Source organism: Rana temporaria, chromosome 4, assembly GCF_905171775.1.
Source record: "Rana temporaria chromosome 4, aRanTem1.1, whole genome shotgun sequence".
Classification (NCBI taxonomy): domain Eukaryota; kingdom Metazoa; phylum Chordata; class Amphibia; order Anura; family Ranidae; genus Rana; species Rana temporaria.
In genome coordinates, this window is record NC_053492.1 from 467,770,058 (window position 1) to 467,796,077 (window position 26,020).

A 26,020-nucleotide genomic window follows, 5' to 3' on the forward strand; every position below is an offset into this window, starting at 1 on the left:
GAGGTCAAGCCTCATTACCATAAAACACGCCCCCCTCCAAGACATTTGAATGTGGCGCCCTTACGCCCGCTTTAGGCTACGCCGCCGTATATTAGCAGGCAAGTACATTGAGAATCATGTACTTGCCTAGCTAACTTACGGCGGCGTAGCCTAAACAGGCTAAGCTACGCCGCATCAAGTTTGCACCCATGTACCTGAATCTACCTAAATGTATTTTACAGATAATGGAGTGTGTAATGCTGAGTGCCTTATTCCTGCCTAACCCCCCATATAATGCTGCTTACACTCCTCACCTTTACCCCACCCTGGTGTATAATGATGCATGCACCACTCCCTACTACCTCTCCTCCCCCACCCCGCTGTGTAATGCTCCTCTCCTTCTCCACCCTGGTGTATAATGCTGGGTGCTCCCCTCTGCTCCCCATTTCTCCACCCTGGTGTATAATGCTGGGTGCTCCCCTCTGCTCCCCATTTCTCCACCCTGGTGTATAATGCTGGGTGCTCCCCTCTGCTACCCATTTCCTCCATTTCCCCACCCTGTTGTATATTGCTGGAAACACCCAGGGCTGTCTTAATGAGAGGGCACACCTGGGCACTGCCCAGTGGCCCCAGCTGCATGGGGGGGGGGGGCCTGCCCTTTCCCCAAAGCAGCTGATACATGAGCCTGGGCTGCCCCTAAATTGGAGCAGCCCGGGCTGCCCTTCTACATCCCAGATATCCCCCCAGAACTCTGACCCCTCTACACCCTAGATGTCCCCTACTTGATTTACGTTTACTTGCACTGTCTCCATTGTAGGGGCCCCAGAGCATTACTTTGCCCAGGGGCCCATGATGCTATGAAGATGGCCCTGGAAACACCCCTCCAGTCCTCTCTTTTATCTCCTTTGTATAATGCTGGGTGCACTACTCTGCTTCCTTCTTCTTCCTCCTCTCCCCCAGCTTGGTATGTAATGGTGTGCGCACCCTTCTGCTCCCAGCCCAATCGCATTTTACATTGTTTGTCCTCTTCCAGGTCTCCAGTGAGATGGGCCGAGTCTGCAGGTCAGAACAGTTCTGGGAATTTAACCTTCTATCTCTCAGTATATGGTGGGATTGCAGCAGCCAATTCCGTCTTCACTGCCTTGCGTGCATTGCTCTTCGCCCTGGGAACTGTGCAGGCGGCCACCGCAATCCACAGGCGCTTATTGCAGAGAGTGCTGCGGGTGGGTAGAACGTCTGGTTTGTGTTGTTGTGTGATCGGTCTATGTCCTCCGTTCCCTCTCTATCTTCCTAACTCACTATCCTCAGACCATTGTCCTCCATTCACCTCAGTCCTCCCTCCATCTGAGTTCTAACTGTCTTTCCTCAGGGCAGTGTTCCCATTCCCTCTCCAACCTCTATTCTCAGTTATGTGTCTTCCATCTGCTCTTCATACCTCAGTGTCCTCTGTCTCCCTTCATACCTCAGTGTCCTCTGTCTCCCCTCCATCCTCACCTCACTTCAGTGTCCTCTCCATCCTCCTAACTCACCTCAGTGTCCTCTGTCTCCTCTCCATCCTCCTAACTCACTTCACTTCAGTGTCCTCTCCATCCTCCTAACTCACCTCAGTTTCCTCTGTCTCCTCTCCATCCTCCTAACTCGCTTCACCTCTGGGTCCTCTGTCTCCCCTCCATCCTCCAAACTCACCTCACTTCAGTGTCCTCTCCATCCTCCTAACTCACTTCACTTCAGTGTCCTCTCCATCCTCCTAACTCACCTCAGTTTCCTCTGTCTCCTCTCCATCCTCCTAACTCACATCAGTTTCCTCTGTCTCCTCTCCATCCTCCTAACTCACCTCAGTTTCCTCTGTCTCCTCTCCATCCTCCTAACTCACCTCAGTTTCCTCTGTCTCCCCTCCATCCTCCAAATTCACCTCACTTCAGTGTCCTCTCCATCCTCCTAACTCACCTCAGTTTCCTCTGTCTCCTCTCCATCCTCCTAACTCACCTCAGTTTCCTCTGTCTCCTCTCCATCCTCCTAACTCACCTCAGTTTCCTCTGTCTCCTCTCCATCCTCCTAACTCACCTCAGTTTCCTCTGTCTCCTCTCCATCCTCCTAACTCACCTCAGTTTCCTCTGTCTCCTCTCCATCCTCCAAACTCACTTCAGTTTCCTCTGTCTCCTCTCCATCCTCCTAACTCGCTTCACCTCTGTGTCCTCTCCATCCTCCTAACTCACCTCAGTTTCCTCTGTCTCCTCTCCATATTCCTAACTCACCTTACCTCAGTGTCCTCTGTCTCCTCTCCATCCTCCTAACTCACCTCAGTTTCCTCTGTCTCCTCTCCATCCTCCTAACTCACATCAGTTTCCTCTGTCTCCTCTCCATCCTCCTAACTCGCCTCACCTCTGGGTCCTCTCTCTCCCCTCCATCCTCCAAACTCGCCTAACTTTAGTCTCCTCTCCATCTTCCTAACTCACATCAGTTTCCTCTGTCTCCTCTCCATCTTCCTAACTCATCTTACCTCAGTGTCCTCTGTGTCCTCTCCATCCTCCTAACTCACATCAGTTTCCCCTGTCTCCCCTGCATCCTCCTAACTCGCCTCACCTCTGGGTCCTCTGTCTCCCCTCCATCCTCCTAACTCGCCTTACCTCGGTGTCCTCTCTATCCTCCTAACTCACCTCCGTTTCCTCTGTCTCCTCTCCGTCTTCCTAACTCACCTTACCTCAGTGTCGTCTCCATCCTCCTAACTCACATCAGTTTCCTCTGTCTCCTCTCCATCCTCCTAACTCGCCTAACCTCTGGGTCCTCTGTCTCCCCTCCATCCTCCTAACTCGCCTCGGTGTCCTCTCTATCCTAACTCACTTCTGTTTCCTCTCCATCCTCCAACTCACCTCAGTTTCCTCTGTCTCCTCTCCATCCTCCTAACTCACCTCACCTCAGTGTCCTCTCCATCCTAACTCACCTCAGTTTCCTCTCCATCCTCCTAACTCACCTCAGTTTCCTCTGTCTCCTCTCCATCCGCCAAACTCACCTCAGTTTCCTCTGTCTCCTCTCTATCCTCCTAACTCACCTCACCTCAGTGTCCTCTCCATCCTCCTAACTCACCTCAGTTTCCTCTGTCTCCTCTCCATCCGCCAAACTCACCTCAGTTTCCTCTGTCTCCTCTCTATCCTCCTAACTCACCTCACCTCAGTGTCCTCTCCATCCTCCTAACTCACCTCAGTTTCCTCTGTCCCCTCTCCATCCTCCTAACTCACCTCAGTTTCCTCTGTCTCATTTCCATCCTCCTAACTCACCTCACCTCAGTGTCCTCTGTCTTCTCTCCATCTTCCTAACTCTCCATAGGCCAATGTCTACCATCCCCTCTCCATCCCTTTAACTCTGTCTCTTCAGGTCAGTGTCTCCTATCCCCTCTTTATCCTCCTGACTCTTACTCCTCAGGTTACTGTCCTTGGCCCCTCTTCATCCTCCTAATGATTTCTCTTATTTTTCCTATCTGTCTCTCCTCGTTAGGCCACGGTAACTTTCTTTGACAGCACACCAGTTGGACGCATCATCAATCGATTCTCCTCCGATATGTACTGCGTGGATGATTTCCTGCCCTTCATGCTCAATATATTCTTGGCCAACACCTTTGGTCTGCTGGGCATGCTGGTGATGATCAGTTATGGGCTGCCCTTGATCCTGCTCGTCCTCATTCCTCTGGGTCTCTTGTACTATTCCATCCAAAGATATTACCGCCACACTTCCCGCGAACTCAAGCGGCTGCAGAGCATCACCCTGTCCCCGATCTACAGCCACTTCTCTGAGACCTTGTCCGGCCTGAGTACCATCCGCGCCACGCGACATGCTGACAGGTGAGCTGACCCGCCTCTGAATAGGACTGCAGTAAACCCATTGGAGCTTATCCTTAGAGGCCTTAAAGTATAACTAAAGACAAATAGGTAGATTCAGGTAGAGAAGCCTATAGTTACGGCGGCGTAGCTTAGCGTGTTTAGGCTACGCCGCCGTAAGTTAGCTAGGCAAGTACATGATTCTCAATGTACTTGCCTGCTAATATACGGCGGCGTAGCCTAAAGCGGGCGGGCGTAAGGGCGCCAAATTCAAATGCCTTGGAGGGGGGCGTGTTTTATGGTAATGAGGCTTGATCTCAGGTTTTTTTACTTTTTTTTTTTAATGCGCATGCGCTGGGCGCCTACATTTCCCAGTGCGCATTGCGGCTAAGTACGCCGCACGGGCCTATTGATTTCGACGTGGACGTAAACGACGTAAATCCCGATTCGCGGACAACTTACGCAAAAGACGTAAAAAATTTGAATCTCGCGGCGGGAACGGCGGCTATACTTTAACATTGTTATTCCACCTAATAGATGGAATAACTTTAGGCCTGCTAATGCCTTACGGAAACGGCGTAAAACTACTGCGACGGCCGGGCGTACGTTCGTGAATCGGCGTATCAACTCATTTACATATTCTACGCCGACTGCAATGGAAGCGCCACCTAGCGGCCATCCGAAAAATTGCAACCTAAGATAGGACGGTGCAAGCCATCTTATCTTAGATATGTTTAAGCGTATCTCTGTTTGAGCATACGCTTAAACATAAGTCGGCTTAGATTCTGAGTTAGGCCGGCTTATCTACTGATAAGTCGGCCTAACTCTTACTGAATCTACCTATAAATGTTTTTTTTTTTTTTCGTTTTGGATAGCATGGATAGGAATTAGAACCCCGGCAGGTTTTTATTTCTGTCTGTGTCCCCATTAGGGAGATCCCCCTCTCTATTTGTCCTGTTTATCATTATCATTGAAAGTAAAAAAATAAAATCCCAAATTTTGGGTTGTCCCCAAAAAATTAATAGAGGGGAAATCTTTCAATAGTGACACTAGTTCTGGTGGCCTGGGGGGTTCCCCGAGAGATTCCCCTATTTTCCAGGGATTTCCTCTAACTTCCTGTTTTGGCTATGGAACAAGAAGTGAAGGTAAATCTCCCCAATGGACCACAGATGGCAAAAATAAATCTCAAAGGGGTTATAATTCTCCCTATACAAAAATGAAAAAAATAAATAAAAAAGTTTTGCCTATTCTACTTTAAAGGGGTTGTAAAGGTACAATTTGTTTCCCCTAAATATCTTCCTTTACCTTAGTGCAGTCCTCCTTCACTTACCTCATCCTTCCATTTTGCTTTTAAATGTCCTTATTTCTTCTGAGAAATCCTCACTTCCTGTTCTTCTGTCTGTAACTCCACACAGTAATGCGAGGCTTTCTCCCTGGTGTGGAGTGGAGTGCTCGCCCCCTCCCTTGGACTACAGGAGAGTCAGGACGCTCTCTACGTTGCAGATAGAGAAAGGAGCTGTGTGTTAGTGGGCATCCTGACTCTCCTGTAGTCCAAGGGAGGGGGGCGAGCACGACACTCCACACCAGGGAGAAAGCCTTGCATTACTGTGTGGAGTTACAGACAGAAGAACAGGAAGTGAGGATTTCTCAGAAGAAATAAGGACATTTAAAAGCAAAATGGAAGGATGAGGTAAGTGAAGGAGGACTGCACTAAGGTAAAAGAAGCTATTTAGGAAAATACAATTGTACCTTTACAACCCCTTTAACTAGAGAAAAAAAATGTGCTTGTTTAATTCTGATTTTCTTTCTCCCCCCGCAATATACGCTTATTGCGATTTTTATTTTTTTTTATTTTTATTTTTTTATTTTTTTTTCTTAATCAAAAATATGTAGAAGAATATATAACGGCCTAAACTGATGAAGAAATGTGTTTTGAAAAAAATAAAAATAAATGGGATATTTATTATAGCAAACACTAAAAAATCGTTTTTTTCCCAAATTGTCGCTTTTTTTATTTATTTTTTTGATTGTAGAGCAACAAATAAAAATCGCAGAGAAGTTCAAATACCACCAAAAGAAAGCTCTATTTGTGGGGGAAGAAAGGACGTTTGTTTGGGTACAACGTCACACGACCGCGCAATTGTCAGTTAAAGCGCCGCAGTTCAGTATCGCAAAAAATAGACTGGTCGTTAAGGGGGTAAATCCTTCCGGGGCTGAAGTAGTTAATTACCACCTGTCTAAATTGGCCCTAGTATGTGTATGAATGTGAGTTTGGGACCTTAGAGTGTAAGCTCCTTTAGCACAGGGCCTGATGGACAATAGATATAGATCTAAACGCTCTGTAAATTGATGTCGTTATGTAAGTACCTCTAATAAAAATAAATGTTAGCGGTCAATGCTTTTTTTGTTTGGCTGCAGGTTTAAACTTGAATGTGAGTCTCGTCTAGACGTGAACCAGCGTTGCGTGTTCACCAGTAATACCGCTGTACAGTGGCTGGACATCCGCCTGCAGATGATTGGAGTAGTAGTTGTTACCGCCATCGCTGTTATCGCTATAATCCAACACCAGAGGAGAGCCGGTGATCCAGGTGAGAATATTGTTAGCGATGGAGCCAGGATAGAATAATGGAGTGGGATGATAGACTGTCTCTCCCCTTCTCTCGCGGGCTGTGTCTCCCCTTCTCTCGCGGGCTGTGTCTCCCCTTCTCTCGCGGGCTGTGTCTCCCCTTCTCTCGCGGGCTGTGTCTCCCCTCCTCTCGCGGGCTGTGTCTCCCCTTCTCTCGCGGGCTGTGTCTCCCCTTCTCTCGCGGGCTGTGTCTCCCCTTCTCTCGCGGGCTGTGTCTCCCCTTCTCTCGCGGGCTGTCTCTCCCCTTCTCTCGCGGGCTGTCTCTCCCCTTCTCTCGCGGGCTGTCTCTCCCCTTCTCTCGCGGGCTGTGTCTCCCCTCCTCTCGCGAGCTGTGTCTCCCCTCCTCTCGCGGGCTGTCTCTCCCCTCCCCTCGCGGGCTGTCTCTCCCCTCCCCTCGCGGGCTGTCTCTCCCCTCCCCTCGCGGGCTGTCTCTCCCCTCCCCTCGCGGGCTGTCTCTCCCCTCCCCTCGCGGGCTGTCTCTCCCCTCCCCTCGCGGGCTGTCTCTCCCCTCCCCTCGCGGGCTGTCTCTCCCCTCCCCTCGCGGGCTGTCTCTCCCCTCCCCTCGCGGGCTGTCTCTCCCCTCCCCTCGCGGGCTGTCTCTTTTCTTCTCTCGCAGGCTGTCTCTTTCCTTCTCTAGGAGGCTGCCTCTATTCTCCTCCTGTCTCTTGTTCTCATTGATCTCCTCTTCTCTGTAGGTCTAGTTGGCTTGTCTCTGTCCTATGCACTCTCCATCACGGGATTGTTGTCCGGTCTCATCTCCAGCTTTACTCAGACAGAAGCCATGATGGTGAGTGTGGAGAGAGCTGAAGAGTACTCCACCATGCTGCCATGTGAACCGAGAGAGGGGATAGTGACGGTAAGTGACCTCCGGCCTGATACCCACATAGTTGTCACAGGATTTCAGCTTCTGATTGTCTGCTTCTGTAATTTGTGTGTAATTAACAGGTCCCCTTTGATTCTGCATTGGAATATACTGTATTGCCAATTCTCAAACTGATGAGAAATGAGAGTGGGTCACAGCTTGTGGTCTGTCCCACCTCTAACCAGAGAACCAACCTTCAGACTGCCCATGCCATCCTCAGACTGCCAATGATAGAGGCACATGACTACAAAGGATTACTCAAAAAAGGGTAACCAATGGTCGGACTTTAAAGGCAAGACAACAGTAGAAATAGCAAAAAATAGTATATCTATTAAAAAAAATACAAACGAATAGACACTGGGCCAGATTCAGAAAGATCAGCGGATCTTTCTGCTGGCGTAACGTAACTCATTTACGTTACGCCGCCGCAAGTTTTTCAGGCAAGTGCTGTATTCACAAAGCACTTGCCTGTAAAGTTGCGGCGGCGTAGCGTAAATCCACCCGGCGGAATTCAAATTCGGCGGGTAGGGGGCGTGTATCATTTAAATGATGCGCGTCTCCGCGCCGAAACGAACTGCGCACGCGCCTGCCGCGACTGAATCCCAGTGCGCATGGTCCAAATGACGTCGGCAACTCGTCATGCTTTCGTCGTGAACGTAAATTACGTCCAGCCGTATTCGCGAACGACTTACGCAAACGACGTAAAAAAAAATTCCAAACTCGGCGCGGGAACGACGGCCATACTTAACATAGGATACGCCGCACATACCCCTCATATAGCAGGGGTAACTATACGCCGGAAAAAGCCGAACGCAAACGACGTAAAAAAAAAGCGCCGGGCGGTCGTTCATTTCTGAATCGGCGTAACTCCTCATTTGCATATTCCTCGGGTAATAATACAGAAGCGCCACCTAGCGGCCGGCCTGGAATTGCAGCCTAAGATCCGACGGTGTAAGTCACTTACACCTGTCGGATCTTAGGGATATCTATACGTAACCTGATTCTATGAATCAGGCGCATAGATACGACGGCCGGACTCAGAGATACAACGGCGTATCAGGAGATACGCCGGCGTATCTCTTTTCTGAATCCGGCCCACAATGTTCAAAAAAAAAAAAAACATACAAGATATTGAAATGTATGAATTGTATCCCTTGTCTGTCTACAAATTTCGCCATGAGGCTTCTTTAGGATGAACAACAAGAGGGGACAATGACAGAGAACAAATCTCACCATCTTGGGAGACTCTACATATACAGAAGATGTTCCATAGGAATAAAAAGTGGGAGTGATATATGTGAGTATATCCAAAAAAGCTCTATAAACAAATCGAATGGAGAAAATTCTAAGGCAAAAAACTCCCTCTATGGGGAATATCCAATACCGGAAATGCCATATAATAAAAACACACGAATATGGGGTCCGCGGTTTTGATCAGGGACAAAAATCTTACTTGACGAGGGCAAACATCCACAGAAATAGTAGATAAGACTTATAGAGTCCCCATATTGTCAGAGTATAACATTCGGTATCTATTCCAGTAAACCAGGCTGATGTGGAAAAGTAGAAATCCCCTACTGGATAAATACAGCCAGCAGGATATAAAAGGCGGATGTGTGTGATATAGCCCCCGGGAGACAGCTTGGAAAGATTTGTTCTCTGTCACTGTCCCCTCTTATTGTTCGTCCTGAAGAAGCCTCACGGTGAAACGCGTAGACGCACAAGGGATACAATTCATACATTTCAATATCTTGTATGTTTTTTTTATTTTTGAACATTGTGTCTATTTGTTTGTAATTTTGGTAATAAATATACAATTTTTTTGCTATTTCTACTGTCGTCTTGCATTGGACCACTGGCTTATTGGGCACATATACCCCCTTCCTGCCCAGGCGAAATTTCAGCTTTCAGCACTGTCACGCTTTGAATGACAATTGCGCGGTCGTGCGGCGTGGCTCCCAAACAAAATTGACGTCCTTTTTTTCCCACAAATAGAGCTTTCTTTTGGTGGTATTTGATCATCTCTGCGATTTTGTTTTTTTTGCGATATAAACAAGAATAGAGAGACAATTTTGAAAAAAAAAACATTTTTTAGTTTTTGCTATAATAAATATCCAATAATTTTTTTTTTTCTCAGTTTAGGCCAATACGTATTCTTCTACATATTTTTGGTAAAAATAAAAATCGCAATAAGCGTATAGTGATTGGTTTGCGCAAACTTTATAGCGCCTACAAGATAGGGGTTAGAATTATGAATTTTTTTTTTTTTTTTTTTACTAGTAATGGCAGCTGTGATTTTTGTCAGGACTGCGATATTACGGTGGACACATCGGACACTTTTGACACATTTTTGGGACCATTCACATTTATACAGCGAACAGTGCTATAAATATGCACTGATTACTGTATAAATGTGACTGTCAGGGAAGGGGTAACACTAAGGGGCGAGGAAGGGGTTAATGTGTGCCCTGCAAGGGGATTCTTACTGTTGGGGGAGGGGACTGACTGGGGGAGGTGACTGATGGTTGTCCCTATATACAAGGGACACACCATCGGTCTCCTCTCCCTGACAGGACGTGGATCTCTGTGTTTACACACAGAGATCCATGTCCCTGTCTCTGTGACTGCCGATCGCGGGTGCCTGGCGGACATCGCAGCCGCCAGGCACGCGCATCGGCACCTGAGTGACGTGGCGGGCGCGCGACGCCGGCGATGCTCACGCGCCCCCCAGTGGCTGGAGGCCGTATATAGACGGCCTCCCGGCATTTTAGAGCCACATTGTGGCCGTAAAAACTCGTCGGGCAGGTGGGAAGTGGTTAAAGTCCGACCATTGGTTACCCATTTTTGAGTAATCCTTTATGTTCCTCTCTGTTATACGGATGTGGCATTGTGAGTGCCCCCCCCCCCTCCTTTCCTTATTATTCAGAGGCACAGGACTCTCAAAGGGTACATTTGTGAGACGCTTTATTCATATTGCCTGTGTCTTTCTTCCAGGTAGAGCCGGACTGGCCCAAACATGGGTGTATTGAGTTCAGAGATGCCGTTTTATGTTACCGCCCTGGCCTTCCCAATGCTTTGGCTGGTGTGAACTTCATCATATCTCCCGGGGAGAAGATTGGAATTGTGGGTCGGACAGGCTCCGGAAAGTCCTCTTTGTTCCTGGTGCTCTTCCGGATGATGGAGCTGAATTCTGGACAAATTCTTATTGATGGCACTGCCACACGAGAGCTGAATTTGGAAGACCTGAGGTGAGTGCCAATGAATACACCGGGGTTAAAAGGGTTGTAAAGGTTTTTTTTTTTAATTTTCTAAAAGGGTTCCTTTAAGCTCGTGCATTGTTGCTTTACTTACCGTATTTGCCGGCGTATTAGACGACCCCCTAATTCTCCAGCTAAAAGGTTGGTTTTGGGATATACTGTATTTATCGGCGTATACGGCGCACTTTTTTGCCCTGAAAATCAGGGCAAAATCGTGGGTGCGCGATATACGCCAATACCCGTTACCCGCGCCGACATATACCGAGCGCAGTACACTCGGGTATAGTCGGGCAGACTCGGCTCCTCTCGTTGTCACGTCCTGTGCGTCCTGTACGTCCTTAATGCGAGAGGAGCCGAGCCTGCCCGACTATACCCGAGTGTACTGTGCTAGGTATATGACGGCGCAGTGGTTCCAACACAGCGCGGGGAGGACACCACGATGGCCGCAGAAGGACGCCGGACCAGACGAGGCCGCCGATGGACGACGGGCAGGACGCGATGGACGACGGGCAAGACACCGACGAGGGGCATCCAAACTAAGTCTTTTTTTTTTTTTTTCAGGAATTTTCCTTCAAGTTCGGGGGTGCGCGCTATACGCCGGGGCGCGTTATAGCAAGATAAATACGGTACTCACCGTATAGGACTACCCCCCTTCCGACTAGTGCCAAATACATGCCTCACCGCACTGTGCCCATTACATGCCTCACTTTGCCGATCTCCATACCTTATCCCTAGTCAGACTGCATGCGTCCATTGTTCAAAAGCCGCGCCTCCTCCTCGTCCTGTTCCGTGATAGGCGGAACACTCAGTTTCCCAGCAGAGCCTGTGTTCAGTGTTCCGCCTATCATGAATGTCCTCTCGTCCTCGAACGAGATGACATCCGTGATAGGCTGAACACGAGCTCTGCTGGAAAACTCAGTGTTCCGCCTATCACGGAACAGGACGAGGAGGAGGCGCGGCTTTTAAACAATGGACGACCGCAGACTGACTCTGCATACAGGTATAATACCCGGCGTATAAGACGACCCCCGATTTTTGGGGGATATTTTTAAGCTTAAAGGGGTTGTAAAGGTACAATTTTTTTTCCCTAAATAGCTTCCTTTACCTCAGTGCAGTCCTCCTTCACTTACCTCATCCTTCCATTTTGCTTTTAAATGTCCTTATTTCTTCTGAGAAATCCTCACTTCCTGTTCTTCTGCCTGTAACTCCACACAGTAATGCAAGGCTTTCTCCCTGGTGTGGAGTGTCGTGCTCGCCCCCTCCCTTGGACTACAGGAGAGTCAGGACACTCTCTACATTGCAGATAGAGAAAGGAGCTGTGTGTTAGTGGGTGTCCTGACTCTCCCGTAGTCCAAGGGAGGGGGCGAGCACGACACTCCACACCAGGGAGAAAGCCTCGCATTGCTGTGTGGCGTTACAGACAGAAGAACAGGAAGTGACGATAAGAGAAGGTAAAGGAAGCTATGTAGAATTTTTTTTTTACCTTTACAACCCCTTTAAAAGGTCGTCTTATACGCCGGAAAATACGGTACCTTTTCTTTTGATTTCCCTTCTAAATGTTTTTTTTTCTTTCTCTGAATTTCTCACTTCCTGTTCCTCCTCAGTAAGCTTGCCCCCATCATCCGAGCCGTTCTGGCTGGGGGTTAGTCAGCATGCTCGCCCCCTCCCTTGGGACTACATCCCTGCGGGGAGACGCACAGCGTCTCCCCGCATGGATGTAGTCCCAAGGGAGGGGGCGAGCACGCTGACTAACCCCCAGCCAGAACGGATCGGATGATGGGGCTCCCTGCATGGATGTAGTCCCAAGGGAGGGGGCGAGGACACCGACTAACCCCCAGTCAGAACGGCTCAGATGATGGGTCTCCCTGCAGGGATGTAGTCCCAAGGGAGGGGGCGAGCACGCTGACTAACCCCCAGCCAGAACGGATCGGAAGATGGGGCTCCCTGCAGGGATGTAGTCCCAAGGGAGGGGGCGAGGACACCGACTAACCCCCAGCCAGAACGGCTCAGATGATGGGGCTCCCTGCATGGATGTAGTCCCAAGGGAGGGGGCGAGGACACCGACTAACCCCCAGTCAGAACGGCTCGGATGATGGGGGAAAGCTTACTGAGGAGAAACAGGAAGTGAGAAATTCAGACAAAGAAAAAAAAAACATTTAGAAGGGAAATGGAAGGAAAGGGTAAATGAACCAACAATGCACAAGCTTAAAGGAACCAATTTAGAAAATAAAAAACAAACCTTTACAACCCCTTCAATGTTCCATGGACCTTCTTTGTAAGATTTGTTCTGTTTCTCCGTCAGGTCACGACTTGCCATCATCCCTCAGGATCCCTTCCTGTTTAGCGGTAGTGTCCGGGAGAACCTGGATCCATTGTCCCGCCACACGGATTCTGATCTGATGGATGTTCTCTCCCAGTGTCACCTGCGGGATTTGGTGGAGCGTATCGGTGAGTTATCTCACAGAGGTTGTTGGGCTGTGACTCTCCTTATACGTTGTGTCACTTATTGTCCCATCAAAAATAATATGCAGAGCTCTAACAAAAAGTGCAACAGATACAGTGAAACCTTGGATTGCGAGTAACGCAGTTAACCACTTAAGCCCCGGACCTTTAGGCAGCTAAATGCCCAGGCCAGGTTTTTGCAATTCGGCACTGCGTCGCTTTAACAGACAATTGCGCGGTCGTGCGACGTGGCTCCCAAACAAAATTGACGTCCTTTTTTTCCCCACAAATAGAGCTTTCTTTTGGTGGTATTTGATCACCTCTGCGGTTTTTATTTTTTGCGCTATAAACAAAAATAGAGCGACAATTTTGAAAAAAATTCAATATTTTTTACTTTTTGCTATAATAAATATCCCCCAAAAAAAAATATAAAAAAAAAGTTTTCCTCAGTTTAGGCCGATACGTATTCTTCTACATATTTTTGGTAAAAAAAATCGCAATAAGCGTTTATCGATTGGTTTGCGCAAAATTTATAGCGTTTACAAAATAGGGGATAGTTTTATTGCATTTTTTTATTTTATTTATTTTTTACTACTAATGGCGGCGATCAGCGATTTTTTTTCGTGACTGCGACATTATGGCGGACACTTCGGACAATTTTGACACATTTTTGGGACCATTGTCATTTTCACAGCAAAAAATGCATTTAATTTGCATTGTTTATTGTGGAAATGACAGTTGCAGTTTGGGAGTTAAACACAGGTGGCGCTGTAGGAGTTAGTGTTCACCTAGTGTGTGTTTACAACTGTAGGGGGGTGTGGCTGTAGGTCTGACGTCATCGATCGAGTCTCCCTATAAAAGTATAAAAGGGATGACTCAATCGATGCAGCCGCCACAGTGAAGCACGGGGAAGCCGTGTTTACATACGGCTCTTCCCGTTCTTCAGCTCCGGGGAGCGATCGCTCCCTGAGGCTTACCGACCGCCGCATGTACCGGGGGGGGGGGGGGTCCCGATCAGACCCCCGACCCGTGGAAAGGCAGCGACGTGCGGGCACGTCGTTCTGCCTGTCCGTGCCATTTTGCCGACGTATATGTACATGCGGCGGTCGTTAAGCGGTTAACGAGCGTTTCGCAATACGAACGCTGTATTTTTTTAAATCCTGACTCGGTTTGCGAGTGTTGTCTCACAAAACGAGCAGGATTCAAGCCACGGCGGTGTGCAGTACCGCATTTGGCCTGGGGGGCGCCAGAGCCGTTCGGAAATACTCCGTTCCCGAGCCTATCCAAGGTTTTCCGAGTTCAGCCGAGCTGTCCCTGAGCCTTTCTGAATATTTCCGATGCTCTCCGGCGCCCCCCCACCTCTAGCCACATGCAGTATATCATGCCATAGAAGTCAATGCGGAACAAATTATTTTCATTTCCATTGACGTCTATGGGGAAATTCGCTTTGATATGCGAGTGCTTTGGATTACAAGCATTCTCCTGGAACAGATTATGCTCATAATCCAAGGTTCCACATGTAATATATAAATACAATGAAAATTTAACTATAAAACCATGTTTAGCTGGATGCCTATGTTCCAAGTCAGTATGCATCGTCAGGGCCGTCTTAATAGCATCATGGGCCCCTGGGCAAAGTAATGCTCTGGGGCCCCTACAATGATGACAGTGCAGGTAAACAGACATCTAGTAGGTAGGAGGCAGACTGCCTCCCCTGTGTATCTATCACTCTCAGTGCCATCATGGGGCCCCCAATTACGGGGCAGCGTGGGCTCAAGGACCAGCTGCTTTGGGGAAAGTGCAGGGGCCCCCCATGCAGCTAGGGGCCCTGGGCAGTGCCCAGGTGTGCCCTCTCATTAAGACAGCCCTGTGCATCATAGTTGAGATTCCCAAGTTTCCTCATTTAGAGACTTATGAGGTATGCCATCCCTTCAAAGCGTATACCACGGTGATGTCACCAGGTGCATACAGTGTAAATATCTCCTTAACAGTGCAAGTTTGGAAGAATACTCGCTGTTCCTACAGGTAAGTCTATTAAAAAGGAAGACTTTACTCCCACTTTTATGTGCTGGTGCTCTATAATAGTCCAATCAATTCATAAAGTCCCCAAATCCACACAAGAGAATCCTCCTGAGATCCTCAATAATAATGTCTCCCAGTGTGAAAAATTCCTCCACTCCACGCCTCACCAAGAGTGCAGCGATCCTCGACCTCCATACACTCACCGGAAAGATAATAAACATTATTTTTATTTTCCTTTTGATATAAGGTTGGTTTGTCTTATTTTCTGCAAGCTGCTTTCTCCTCTGAGCGCTTCTATCTTTATATTTGAATTACTGATTGTCCCACGTCCTCGTCTTGCAGGGGGTCTGGATGCAGATGTTGGTGACAAAGGAAAGAATTTCTCCCTTGGACAGAGGCAGCTCTTGTGTCTGGCCAGAGCTCTGCTCACTCATGCCAAGGTGAGTCTCATGGTAGGCCGTAGGCAGGGACGGACTGACAACTCATGGGGCCCCCCCCCAGGCAATAGGAGATCATGGGGCCCCCAGGCTTAGAGATGGCCGCCATCTTTTTTTGATGCAACATGAATGTGGACAAACCCATGTGGAGGGGAGGGGCACCAAGCTCCGTGACATGAGACTTCGAGCTGGTGACCCACTAAATTCACCAGAAGCCTCTCATGGGCATTGCCACCTTAACAGCATCATGGGCCGCCTGGGCAAAATACTGCACTGGGACCCCTAGCAGGGAGATGATGACCTGCGGCATACATAGTCCACCAGCCAGCTTACCTTTTATCGGACAGCAGTCCGTACCCACACTGCAGGCTGTCCACTCCTCCCTCTCCTCTCCTCCAGCAGTCGGCACCTCCTGCTCCTATGTCAAAAAAGCTGCGCTGGAGAAGGGGGCGTGTACACTGTGCTCCCATTGGCTAAAGAGGGCAGTGGAGAGGCGGGACAGCTACAATCTCGAGATTTACACATCAAAATTATGTTGGCAGTGGCCATTTCAGGGATAGATGTCAAAATACATTGGGCCAGATCCTCAGAGCGAGTACGTCGGCCTATCTACTGATACGCCGGCGTACAAATTTCCCGCGTCGTATCTTTAGTTTGAATCCTCAAACCAAGATACGACGGCATCTGGGTTCGATCCGACAGGCGTACAGCTTCGTACGCCTTCGGATCATAGATGCAATACTTCGGCGCCCGCTGGGTGGAGTTTGCTTCGTTTTCCGCATCGGGTATGCAAATTAGCTATTTCCGTCGATCCACGAACGTACGCGCGGCCGTCGCATTTTCTTACGTCGTCTGTAGTCGGCTTTTTCTGGCGTATAGTTAAAGCTGCTATTTTGCGGCGTATAGATAGACTTGCCATGTTAAGTATGGCCGTCGTTCCCGCGTTTCATTTGAATTTTTTTTTTTTTTTTGCGTAAGTCGTCCGTGAATAGGGATGGACGTAACTCACGTCTAATTTAAAAAAAATGACGTCCTAGCGACGTCATTTAGCGCAATGCACGGCGGTAAATTTCGGGACGACGCATGCGCAGTTCATTCGGCGCGGGGACGCGCTTCATTTAAATGAATCACGCCCCCTAATCGCCGATTTGAATTCCGCCGCCAGAGATACGCTACGCCGCCGTAACTTACGGCGCAAATTCTTTGAGGATTCAAAGCAGCCCAAAGTAAGTTACAGCGGCGTAGCGTATCTCACATACGCTGCGCCGATCTAAATCTCTGTGGATCTGGCCCATTGATTTTTAACAAACTGTCCCTGCTTTTACCAAGGCTGGCAACCCTGATGGGGCCCCCTAGTGGCCATGGGGCCTTCGGTCCGTGCCCGAATGGTCAGTCCGCCCCTGGCCGTAGGTTGACCACTGACAACCACTGAGTGTCCACGGTGTCACCATGGAATTATCGGTTTAGAATCGGGGATTTTGAAAGGTGAGAGATAGTAGGAGATGTTGGTTGGGAGGAATCGGGGGGGGGGGGGTGGGGGTGGTTGTACAAGGTGGAGGTGGGAAGGGGGGACTCTGATATCAGCTAAGATAAATCTAACAGGTCTTGCCAGGTAACGGTCACTAGACATGTGCAATTTCGTTATTTTAGTTGATTCGTTAACATACGAATGAACGAATGGTTTAGCGCAATTAATAACAAATAACGATATTTTTAAAATAACGAATATGGAAAACAACGAAGATACGAAAGATGAAAGAAACGAAAACATAGAAACAACGAAAATACCGAACCCAAAAAAAAAAATTATTACGAAAAACAAAATGAACGAAAATGCAAACTTACTAATATTCGAAGACCGAAAAGAAAACGAAATGCCGAACAAAGAATAAAAAACGAAAATCAAAAATAACGAAAAATAAATTACGAATCTTCGGAAAACGGAAATGAAAACAATGAAAATACGAAATAATGTAAATTAGCTTTGGTTAGTACTGAAATATTTCTGGACATTGACCAATAGCCACTGAGCGCTGTCCCTTTCCTCTGAAGAGGTTTGTTCCTTCCCCCAATGAGCTTCTTTCTCATTACCTCCTGGCTCCTTGTGTCTTTTTCTGTGTTAGACTGCAGTGCATCTAATTTCTAGATTTGTATTTGTAATATCTGACATATTTTAGTTTTCTTCTACGTCAGACTTCATTCTAGACAGGGTGTGTGTGCTAACCAAGACAGTCAAGTCAATCACAGTAAAGTACGAATTACAAAATTACGACGAGTAGTGTGTCGAATAAACGTAAAATGTATTCTAACAGAATTACGAATGCAATAAAATCTACAAAAGTACGTTTTTACAATCAAAGGTAATTAGACACGAAAATACGAATGATCATAAAGCAACGAAGATATATTTCTTACGAAAATACGAACGCGGCATGATGGAAAATATAATATAAATACGAATAGCAAAACAACGAAAATTAAACTAACGTAAAAACGAAGGAACGAATAAAATCATTTTAAAAATACGAACGCGGCAGAATACAAAATATAACGAAAATACTAATCTCGATTCAACGAAAAATAAACGAACAGAAAAAAACGGAAACGGAAAAAAAAGTGTTACAAAAATACTAAAGAGTACGAATACGATAACTAACGTCTTACGAAATTACGACTCGTTACGAATCACGATAAACGAACAGAAACGAAACAGAAATAAACGAAAATTTATGCTGTGCACATGTCTAACGGTCACTATCATCTGCTAGTGTTTCTTCTGCGTAATTATATTCCTCTGCATCATTGTCCGCTCCAAAGGGTGCCGAGTCAATCAGGATGAAAGTGGAGGGTCGGTGCTTGGGTGCAGTAGTTGGCGGTAGCTGCTCCTGTGCTTAAAAACCACTTCCTGCCCAAGGACGTCGTATGACGTCCTGGACTTTCAGCGGGGATATCTGAATGATGGGTGCAGCTACAGGCATCATTCAGATATCATTTTCTGCAGGCGATTCTGTGCACCATAAGAATGATTATAGTGGCAGTTCCGCCGCTTGATCGTTCTTACAGGTGACTGGAGGGGACTTCCCCCCCCCCCCCCCTCCCGCCGCCATCTGTTGCTTCTCCGGGCTCTCCCGTGCCATCGGGGACCCAGAGAAAGAATCGACCGGCACCGGATGACGACCGTAGAGATTTCTAGGCCCGGATTCAGATACATTTGCGTATCTTTCGGCGGGCGTAGCGTATCTCAGATATACTACGCCGCCGTAACTTAGGGCGCAAGTTCCGTATTCAGAAAGAACTTGCGCCCTAAGTTACGGCGGCGTAGTGTAAATGTGTAAGCCCGCCTAATTCAAATGTGGCTAGTAGTGGGCGTGTTTTATGTAAAACTCTCATGACCCCACGTAATTGACGCTGTTTTCGAACGGCGCATGCGCCGTCCGTGAACGTTTCCAAGTGCGCATGCTCCAAATTACGCCGCAAACTGTCAATGCTTTCGACGTGAACGTAACTTACGTACAGCCCTATTCGCGAACGACTTGCGCAAACAACGTAAAATACGACGCTGTTTGGTCGTTTCCAACGTCCAGACTTAACATGACTTACCCCTGCTTTATGAGGGGTAACTTTACACCAGAAAAAGCCTAATGTAAACAATGTAAAAAAATGCGCCGGGCGGACGTACGTTTCTGAATCGGCGTATCTACCTAATTTGCATATTCCTTGCGTAAATCTACGGAAGCGCCACCTAGCGGCCAGCGTAAATATGCAGCCTAAGATACGACGGTGTAAGAGACTTGCGCCAGTCGGATCTTAGGGAAATCTATGCGTAACTGATTTTACGAATCAGTCGCCGCATAGATACGACCGGCCCACACACTCAGAGATACGACGGCGTAACTCCTATTTGAATATGACGTCAAGCCCTGTCAGCATGAGACCGGTGACATTTTTTTTTTTTTTTTTCGATCTCATGCTTTCAAGCCTGGAGGAGAGATGTGGGGTCTTATTGACCCCACATCTCTCCATAAAGAGGACCTGTCACAATAGATTTTTATTACAAGGGATGTTTACATTCCTTGTAATAGTAATAATGCCGCGTACACACGACCGTTTTTTCGGGTTCTAAAAAATGACGGTTTTTTTTTAATGTCGTTAAAACGATCGTGTGTGGGCTCCAGAGCATTTTTCACAATGTAAAAAATGGGCATGAAAAATTTCGAACATGCTCTAATTTTTCACGTCGTTTTTAACGGTCGTTTTTTACGTCGTAAAAAATGGTCGTGTGTGGGCTTTAACGACGTGAAAAAAACGCGCATACTGAGAAGCAAGTTATTAGACGGGAGCGCTCGTTCTGGTAAAACTACCGTTCATAATGGAGTAAGCGCATTCATCACGCTGTAACAGACAGAAAAGCGCGAATCGTCTTTTACGAACACAAAATCGGCTAAAGCAGCCCAAAGGGTGGCGCCATCCGAATTAAACTTCCCCTTTATAGTGCCGTTGTACGTGTTGTACGTCACCGCGCTTTGCTAGAGCATTTTTTTTTTCACGATCGTGTGTAGGCAAGGCCGTTTTAATGATCGGGTTGTACACGGCATAACCGTAATCAAAATAAAAAAAAAAGTGTAAAAAAAAAAATGAAAACGCCCCTGTCCCCGGTAGCTTGCGCTCAGAAGCGAACAAACACGCATGTCCCGCCCGCATTTGTGAACGCCATTCAAACCACACACGTGAGGTATCGCCGCGTGCGTTAGAGCGTGAGCAACAATTCGAGCACTAGACCTTCTCCGTAACTTTAAACATGTAACCTGTAAAAAAAATGATTAAAGTGTCGCCTTTTAAAGCGGGGGTTCACCCTTAGAGGGCACTTTTCCCCCTTAGATTCCTGCTCGTTTTCTCTAGGGGAATCGGCTATTTGTTTTAAAATATGTGCAGTACTTACCCGTTTACGAGACGCATCCTCTCCGTCGCTTCCGGGTATGGGCTGCGGGAATGGGCGTTCCTTCTTGATTGACAGTCTTCCGAGAGGCTTCCGACGGTCGCATCCATCGCATCACGATTTTCCGAAAGAAGCCGAACGTCGGTGCGCAGTATAGAGCCGCACCGACGTTCGGCTTCTTTCGGCTACGAGTGACGCGATGGATGCGACCGTCGGAAGCCTCTCGGAAGACTGTCAATCAAGAAGGAACGCCCGCTCCCGAAGACCCATACCCGGAAGCGACGGAAGAAGATGCAGCTCGAAAACGGGTAAGTACTGCTCATATTTTAATACAAATAGCCGATTCCCCTAGACCGAACGAGCAGGAATCTAAGGGGAGAAAAAAAAAATTTTAATAAATGGGTGAACTCCCGCTTTAAGTACTGAAGTTTGGCGTCATTCAATGAGTGTGCGCAATTTTAAAACGTGACAAGTTAGGTATCTATTTACTCGGCGTAACATCATCTTTCACATTATACAAAAAAATTGGGCTAACTTTACTGTTTTGTTATTTTTTAATTCATGAAACTGTTTTTTTTTTTAAATACCGCGTGAGATAAAAGTTGCAATGGCCGCCATTTTTTTTCCATGTCTGCTAAATTATATATATAATGCTTGGGGGTTCTGAGTAATTTTCTAGCAAAAAAATTATGATTTTTACATAGAGGAGAGGAATGTCAGAATAGGCGCGGTATGGAAGTGGTTAACCACTAGCCGACCAGCCGCCGAAAATATTTCAGCCAATAGGGGTGCGCGCCCCCCGCTCGCCCCCTGGTGCCGACGCGCGTTCCCGGGATGCGCGATCGCTCGTTACGGAGCGAGAAACGGGAGCTGTGGGTTTACAGGGGGAGAAATGCCTGATTGTCTGTTCATACTTTGTATTAACAGCGATCTGTCATTTCCCCAAGTCAGTCCACCCCCCCCCTACAGTTAGAACACACCTAGGGAACATAATTAACCCCTTCCTCGGCCCCGAGTGTTAACCCCTTCACTGCCAGTGGCATTTTTATAGTAATCAATGCGTTTTTATAGCACTGATCGCTATAAAAATGCCAATGGTCCCAAAAATGTGTCAAAAGTGTCCGAAGTGTCCGCCATAATGTCGCAGTACCGTTAAAAAACGCTGATTGCCACCATTACTAGTAAAAAAAAAAAATATTAATAAAAATGCCATAAAACTATCCCCTATTTTGTAAATGCTATAACTTTTGCGCAAACCAATCAATAAACACTTATTGCGATTTTTTTTTTTTTTTTTTTACGAAAAATATGTAGAAGAATACGTATCGGCCTAAACTGAGGAAAAAATATGTTTTTTTTTATATATTTTTGGGGATATTTATTACAGCAAAAAGTAAAAAATATTATTTTTTTTAAAAATTGTCGCTCTATTTTTGTTTATAGTGCAAAAAATAAAAACCGCAGAGGTGATCAAATACCACCAAAAGAAAGCTCTATTTGTGGAAAAAAAAAGGACGTCAATTTTGTTTGGAAGCCACGTCGCACGACCGCGCAATTGTCTGTTAAAGTGACGCAGTGACGAATCGCAAAAAGGGGCCCCGGTCATTGACCAGCAATATGGTCCGGGGGCTGAAGTGGTTAAAGCCCAACTCCAGGCTTAAGAACAAACCTACCCTTGTAGTAGGGCCCCCACACTACAAGGGTTAAAGTGGAGGTTCACCCGAAAAGTAAATTTTTAACCTTAGATTGAGGCTCGTTTTGTCTAGGGGAATCGGGTAGTTTTTTTAAAATCGAAGCAGTACTTACCGTTTTAGAGAGCGATCTTCTCCGCCGCTTCCGGGTATGGTCTTCGGGTCTGGGCGTTCCTATTTGATTGACAGTCTTCCGACGGTCGCATCCATCGCTGCTCGATTTTCCTGAAAGTAGCCGATCGTCGGTGCGCAGGCGCCGTATAGAGCCGCACCGACGTTCGGCTTCCTTCGGCTACTCGTGACGCGATGTATGCGACCGTCGGAAGCCTGTCAATCAAATAGGAACGCCCAGTCCCGAAGACCATACCCGGAAGCGGCGGAGAAGATCGCTCTCTAAAACGGTAAGTACTGCTTCGATTTAAAAAAAAAACTACCCGATTCCCCTAGACAAAATGAGCCTCAATCTAATGTTAAAAAAAAAAATTTCGGGTGAACTCCCGCTTTAATAAAATGAGGAATGGCTCGCTGACATTCAGGAAATTCATCCATAGATGTTGTTTGCGCCTCTTTTAGGTTTTGTGCATCGATGAAGCTACGGCCAGTGTTGACCATCAGACCGATCAGCTGCTGCAGCAGACCATCCGCGAAAGGTTCAGAGAGCGCACGGTCCTCACTATCGCACACAGGTACCCCCATATTCCATGACTGTAAATGAACCATGTGATATCATTACTGACCAAACGGGACGGGGATTCTACCCTACAAATATCTCACCGACACGTCTGTGAATTTTCTCTCGCAGGTTGAACACCATTATGGACTCGGACCGCTTGCTGGTGATGCATGCTGGGAGGGTGGCTGAAATGGATTCTCCCATAACCCTCAGCAACAAGAGAGACTCTCACTTTTACCGGCTAATAAACAGTGGGCAGAACGGAAGTACTGAGGGTTAGAATGACGTTTTCTTGTCTTCACTTCCTGTACTGCTATGACAGGTCCTCTTATTTAGATGTGGCCATTTGTATCAAACGGTTACATGTGACTCTGCATCAATGAACGACGCTAAGAGAATCCTGACGATGTGGTGGAAACCTGGGGGACGGGGATGAGGTACCTTCCCCTGTGTCACCTGGGGTTCCCCACATCCTCATCTCCTTACCCCCCTTTTTTTTTAGCATCTCAATGGAGTTGCCTCCCCATGTCTGCCTCCCTTGCTCCCTCTTTATCCTTCCCTTCGTCCCATCTCCACCTCCCTCCCTCTCTATGCTTCCTGCGCCCCCCCCCAATTTCCGCCTCCTTCCCACTCTATCCTGCGCCCCCATCTCCGCCTTCCCTCGCCTCCATTCCTGCCTCCCTCCCACTCCATCCTTCCCCTATCTCCACCACCCTTTCTCTCTGTCCTTTCAATGCCCCCATCTCACTCTCTCTATATCTTTCCCCCCTGACCTCTTATCTCTGCCCCCCTTCTTATCTTTTATTCCCCTACCCCCCATATCCACCTCCCTCCCTCTCTATCCTTCCTGCCCCCCCCCCCCCAATTTCCGCCTCCTTCCCACTCTATCCTGCGCCCCCATCTTCGCCTTCCCTCGCCTCCATTCCTGCCTCCCTCCCACTCCATCCTTCCCCTATCTCCACCACCCTGTCCCTTCTATACCCCCATCTCCATCTCACTCTCTCTATATCTTTCCCCCTGACCTCCATCTCTGCCCCCCTTCTTCTCTTTCATTCCCCTACCCCCCATATCCACCTCCCTCCCTCTCTATCCTTCTATCCTTCCCCTATCTCCACCACCCTTTCTCTCTGTCCCTTCTATGCCCCCATCTCACTCTCTCTCTATATCTTTCCCCCTGACCTCTTATCTCTGCCCCCCTTCTTCTCTTTCATTCCCCTACCCCACATATCCACCTCCCTCCCTCTCCTTCCTGCGCCCCCCCCCATTTCCGCCTCCTTCCCACTCTATCCTGCGCCCCCATCTTCGCCTTCCCTTCGCCTCCATTCCTGCCTCCCTCCTTCTATCCTTCCTCTATCTCCACCACCCTTTCTCTCTGTCCCTTCTATGCCCCTATCTCCATCTCACGCTCTCTATATCTTTCCCCCCTGACCTCCATCTCTGCCCCCCATCTTCTCTTTCATTCCCCCTACCCCCCATATCCACTTCCCTCCCTCTCTATCCTTCCTGCGCCCCCCCCCCCCCCATTTCCGCCTCCTTTCCACTCTATCCTGCGCCCATCTTCCCTCGCCTCCATTCCTGCCTCCCTCCCACTCCATCCTTCTATCCTTCCCCTATGTCCACCACCCTTTCTCTCTGTCCTTTCTATGCCCCCATCTCACTCTCTCTATATCTTTCCCCCCTGACCTCCATCTCTGCCCCCCTTCTTCTCTTTCATTCCCCTACCCCCCATATCCACCTCCATCCCTCTCTATGCTTCTCCACTTCCCTTCCTCTCTATCCTACCCCCATCTTCCACCCTTTCTCTTTATCCTTTAGGCCCCTTTCACACAGGGCAGAGGATGTGCATTGGCGGTATAGCGGCGCGATTTTTAGCGCCGCTATACCATCATATTAACCGCGATATTCGGCCGCTAGCGGTGCGGTTTTAACACCCGAAAAAGGCTTAATACCTGCAGAGGCGCATTGCCGGCTGTATTACCGCGGTTTCCCATTAATTTCAATTGGAAGGAGCGGTAAACATCCCTGCTCCTGTACCGCTCCAAAGATGCGGCTAGCAGGACTTTTGGAGCGGTCCTGCTAGCGCACCGCTTCAGTGTGAAAGCCTTCGGGCTTTCACAGTGAAGACTGCAGGGCGCGATTTTTTCAGGCGGTATAGCAGCGATATTTTTAGCGCTAAACCGCCTGAAAAAAGTGTCAGTGTGAAAGGGGCCTTAGGATCTTTATCCTTCAGGACTTCTCCAGATCCTCTCCCATCCTCTGGAACTCCCTGCCCCAGTATGTCCGATCAGCCCCTACCCTGTCCACCTTTAGGAGATCCCTTAAAACTCAATTATTTAGGGAAGCCTATCCCACACCCACCTAACCACTGTCCCCGGGCCACCCTCATCAAATCATTCTCTGCAGCTATTACCTCTTGTACCACCACCCCCTCCCTTTAGAATGTAAGCTCTACAAGCAGGGCCCTTCTGTACCTTCTGTATTGAACCGTACTGTAATTGTGTTGTCCCCCCTCTACATTGTAAAGCGCTGCGTAAACTGTTGGCGCTATATAAATCGTGTATAATAATAATCCTTTCCCTGCCCCCCATTTCCCCCTGCCTCCAGCCTTCTCTGTTCTTCCCCCTCAACCCCCCATCTCCACCACACTACATCTTTCTTTTCATTCCCCCACCAATCATTATTTCCCTAATTCACTCTCCCCCCTTTTCTCTGCCTTCCTCCTTCTCTATCCTTCCCTATGTCCCCATCCTGGCTTCCCTCTCTCTTTCACTGGAACTGACATTAGGTGTCTCTGTCTATGGAGATACCCCCCTTTCCCCTGTATGGTAGAGGTGCTCTGGGTTCCTCCGCCCCCCGTTTCCCCGGTATGATAGCGGTGCTCCGTGTTCCTCCGCTCCACTTCTCCAGAATGGTAGTGGTGCTCTGGGTTCCTCCACCCCTCCTTCTCCGTTTTATAGTACTGGTGCTCCGGGTTCCTTGGTCCCCCTTTCCCCAGGTTCCTCTGCCCCTCTTCTACAGAATGGTAGTGGTGCTCTGGGTTCCTCCACCACCCCCCCCTTCTCTGTTATGGTAGCGGTGCTCTGGGTTCCCCCACTCTCCTTTCCCTGGTATGATAGCGGTGCTCTGGGTTCCTCTGCCCCCCCTTCTCCAGAATGGTAGCGGTGCTCTGGGTTGCTCCACCCCCCCCCCACCTTCTCCGTTATGGTAGTGGTGCTCCGGGTTCCTTGGTCCCCCTTTCCCCGGGTTCCTCTGCCCCCCTTCTACAGAATGGTAGCGGTGCTCT

The 26,020-nt window shown here is 48.2% G+C and overlaps 2 protein-coding genes across 2 annotated transcripts in view; both read left to right on the forward strand.

The window, feature by feature from the left end:
• ABCC10 (ATP binding cassette subfamily C member 10) overlaps positions 1-23,040 on the forward strand; it is a 58,030-nt gene extending 34,990 nt beyond the window's left edge. Inside the window, exons 14-22 of the mRNA XM_040351741.1 lie at positions 1,013-1,202; positions 3,472-3,815; positions 6,210-6,379; positions 7,113-7,273; positions 10,274-10,527; positions 12,839-12,984; positions 15,343-15,440; positions 22,638-22,750; positions 22,867-23,040. Of these exons, the coding sequence (XP_040207675.1) occupies positions 1,013-1,202; positions 3,472-3,815; positions 6,210-6,379; positions 7,113-7,273; positions 10,274-10,527; positions 12,839-12,984; positions 15,343-15,440; positions 22,638-22,750; positions 22,867-23,017 (1,627 nt within the window). The 3' untranslated portion in view covers positions 23,018-23,040. The remainder of the gene's footprint in view (positions 1-1,012; positions 1,203-3,471; positions 3,816-6,209; positions 6,380-7,112; positions 7,274-10,273; positions 10,528-12,838; positions 12,985-15,342; positions 15,441-22,637; positions 22,751-22,866) is intronic.
• Positions 23,041-23,158: 118 nt separating this feature from the next.
• LOC120935792 (extensin-like) lies at positions 23,159-24,631 on the forward strand. Its single transcript, XM_040347853.1, has 2 exons — positions 23,159-23,680; positions 23,826-24,631. Exons 1-2 carry the CDS (start codon positions 23,170-23,172, stop codon positions 24,629-24,631), a joined length of 1,317 nt encoding a protein of 438 aa, XP_040203787.1. The 5' UTR covers positions 23,159-23,169.
• Positions 24,632-26,020: the final 1,389 nt, after the last annotated feature.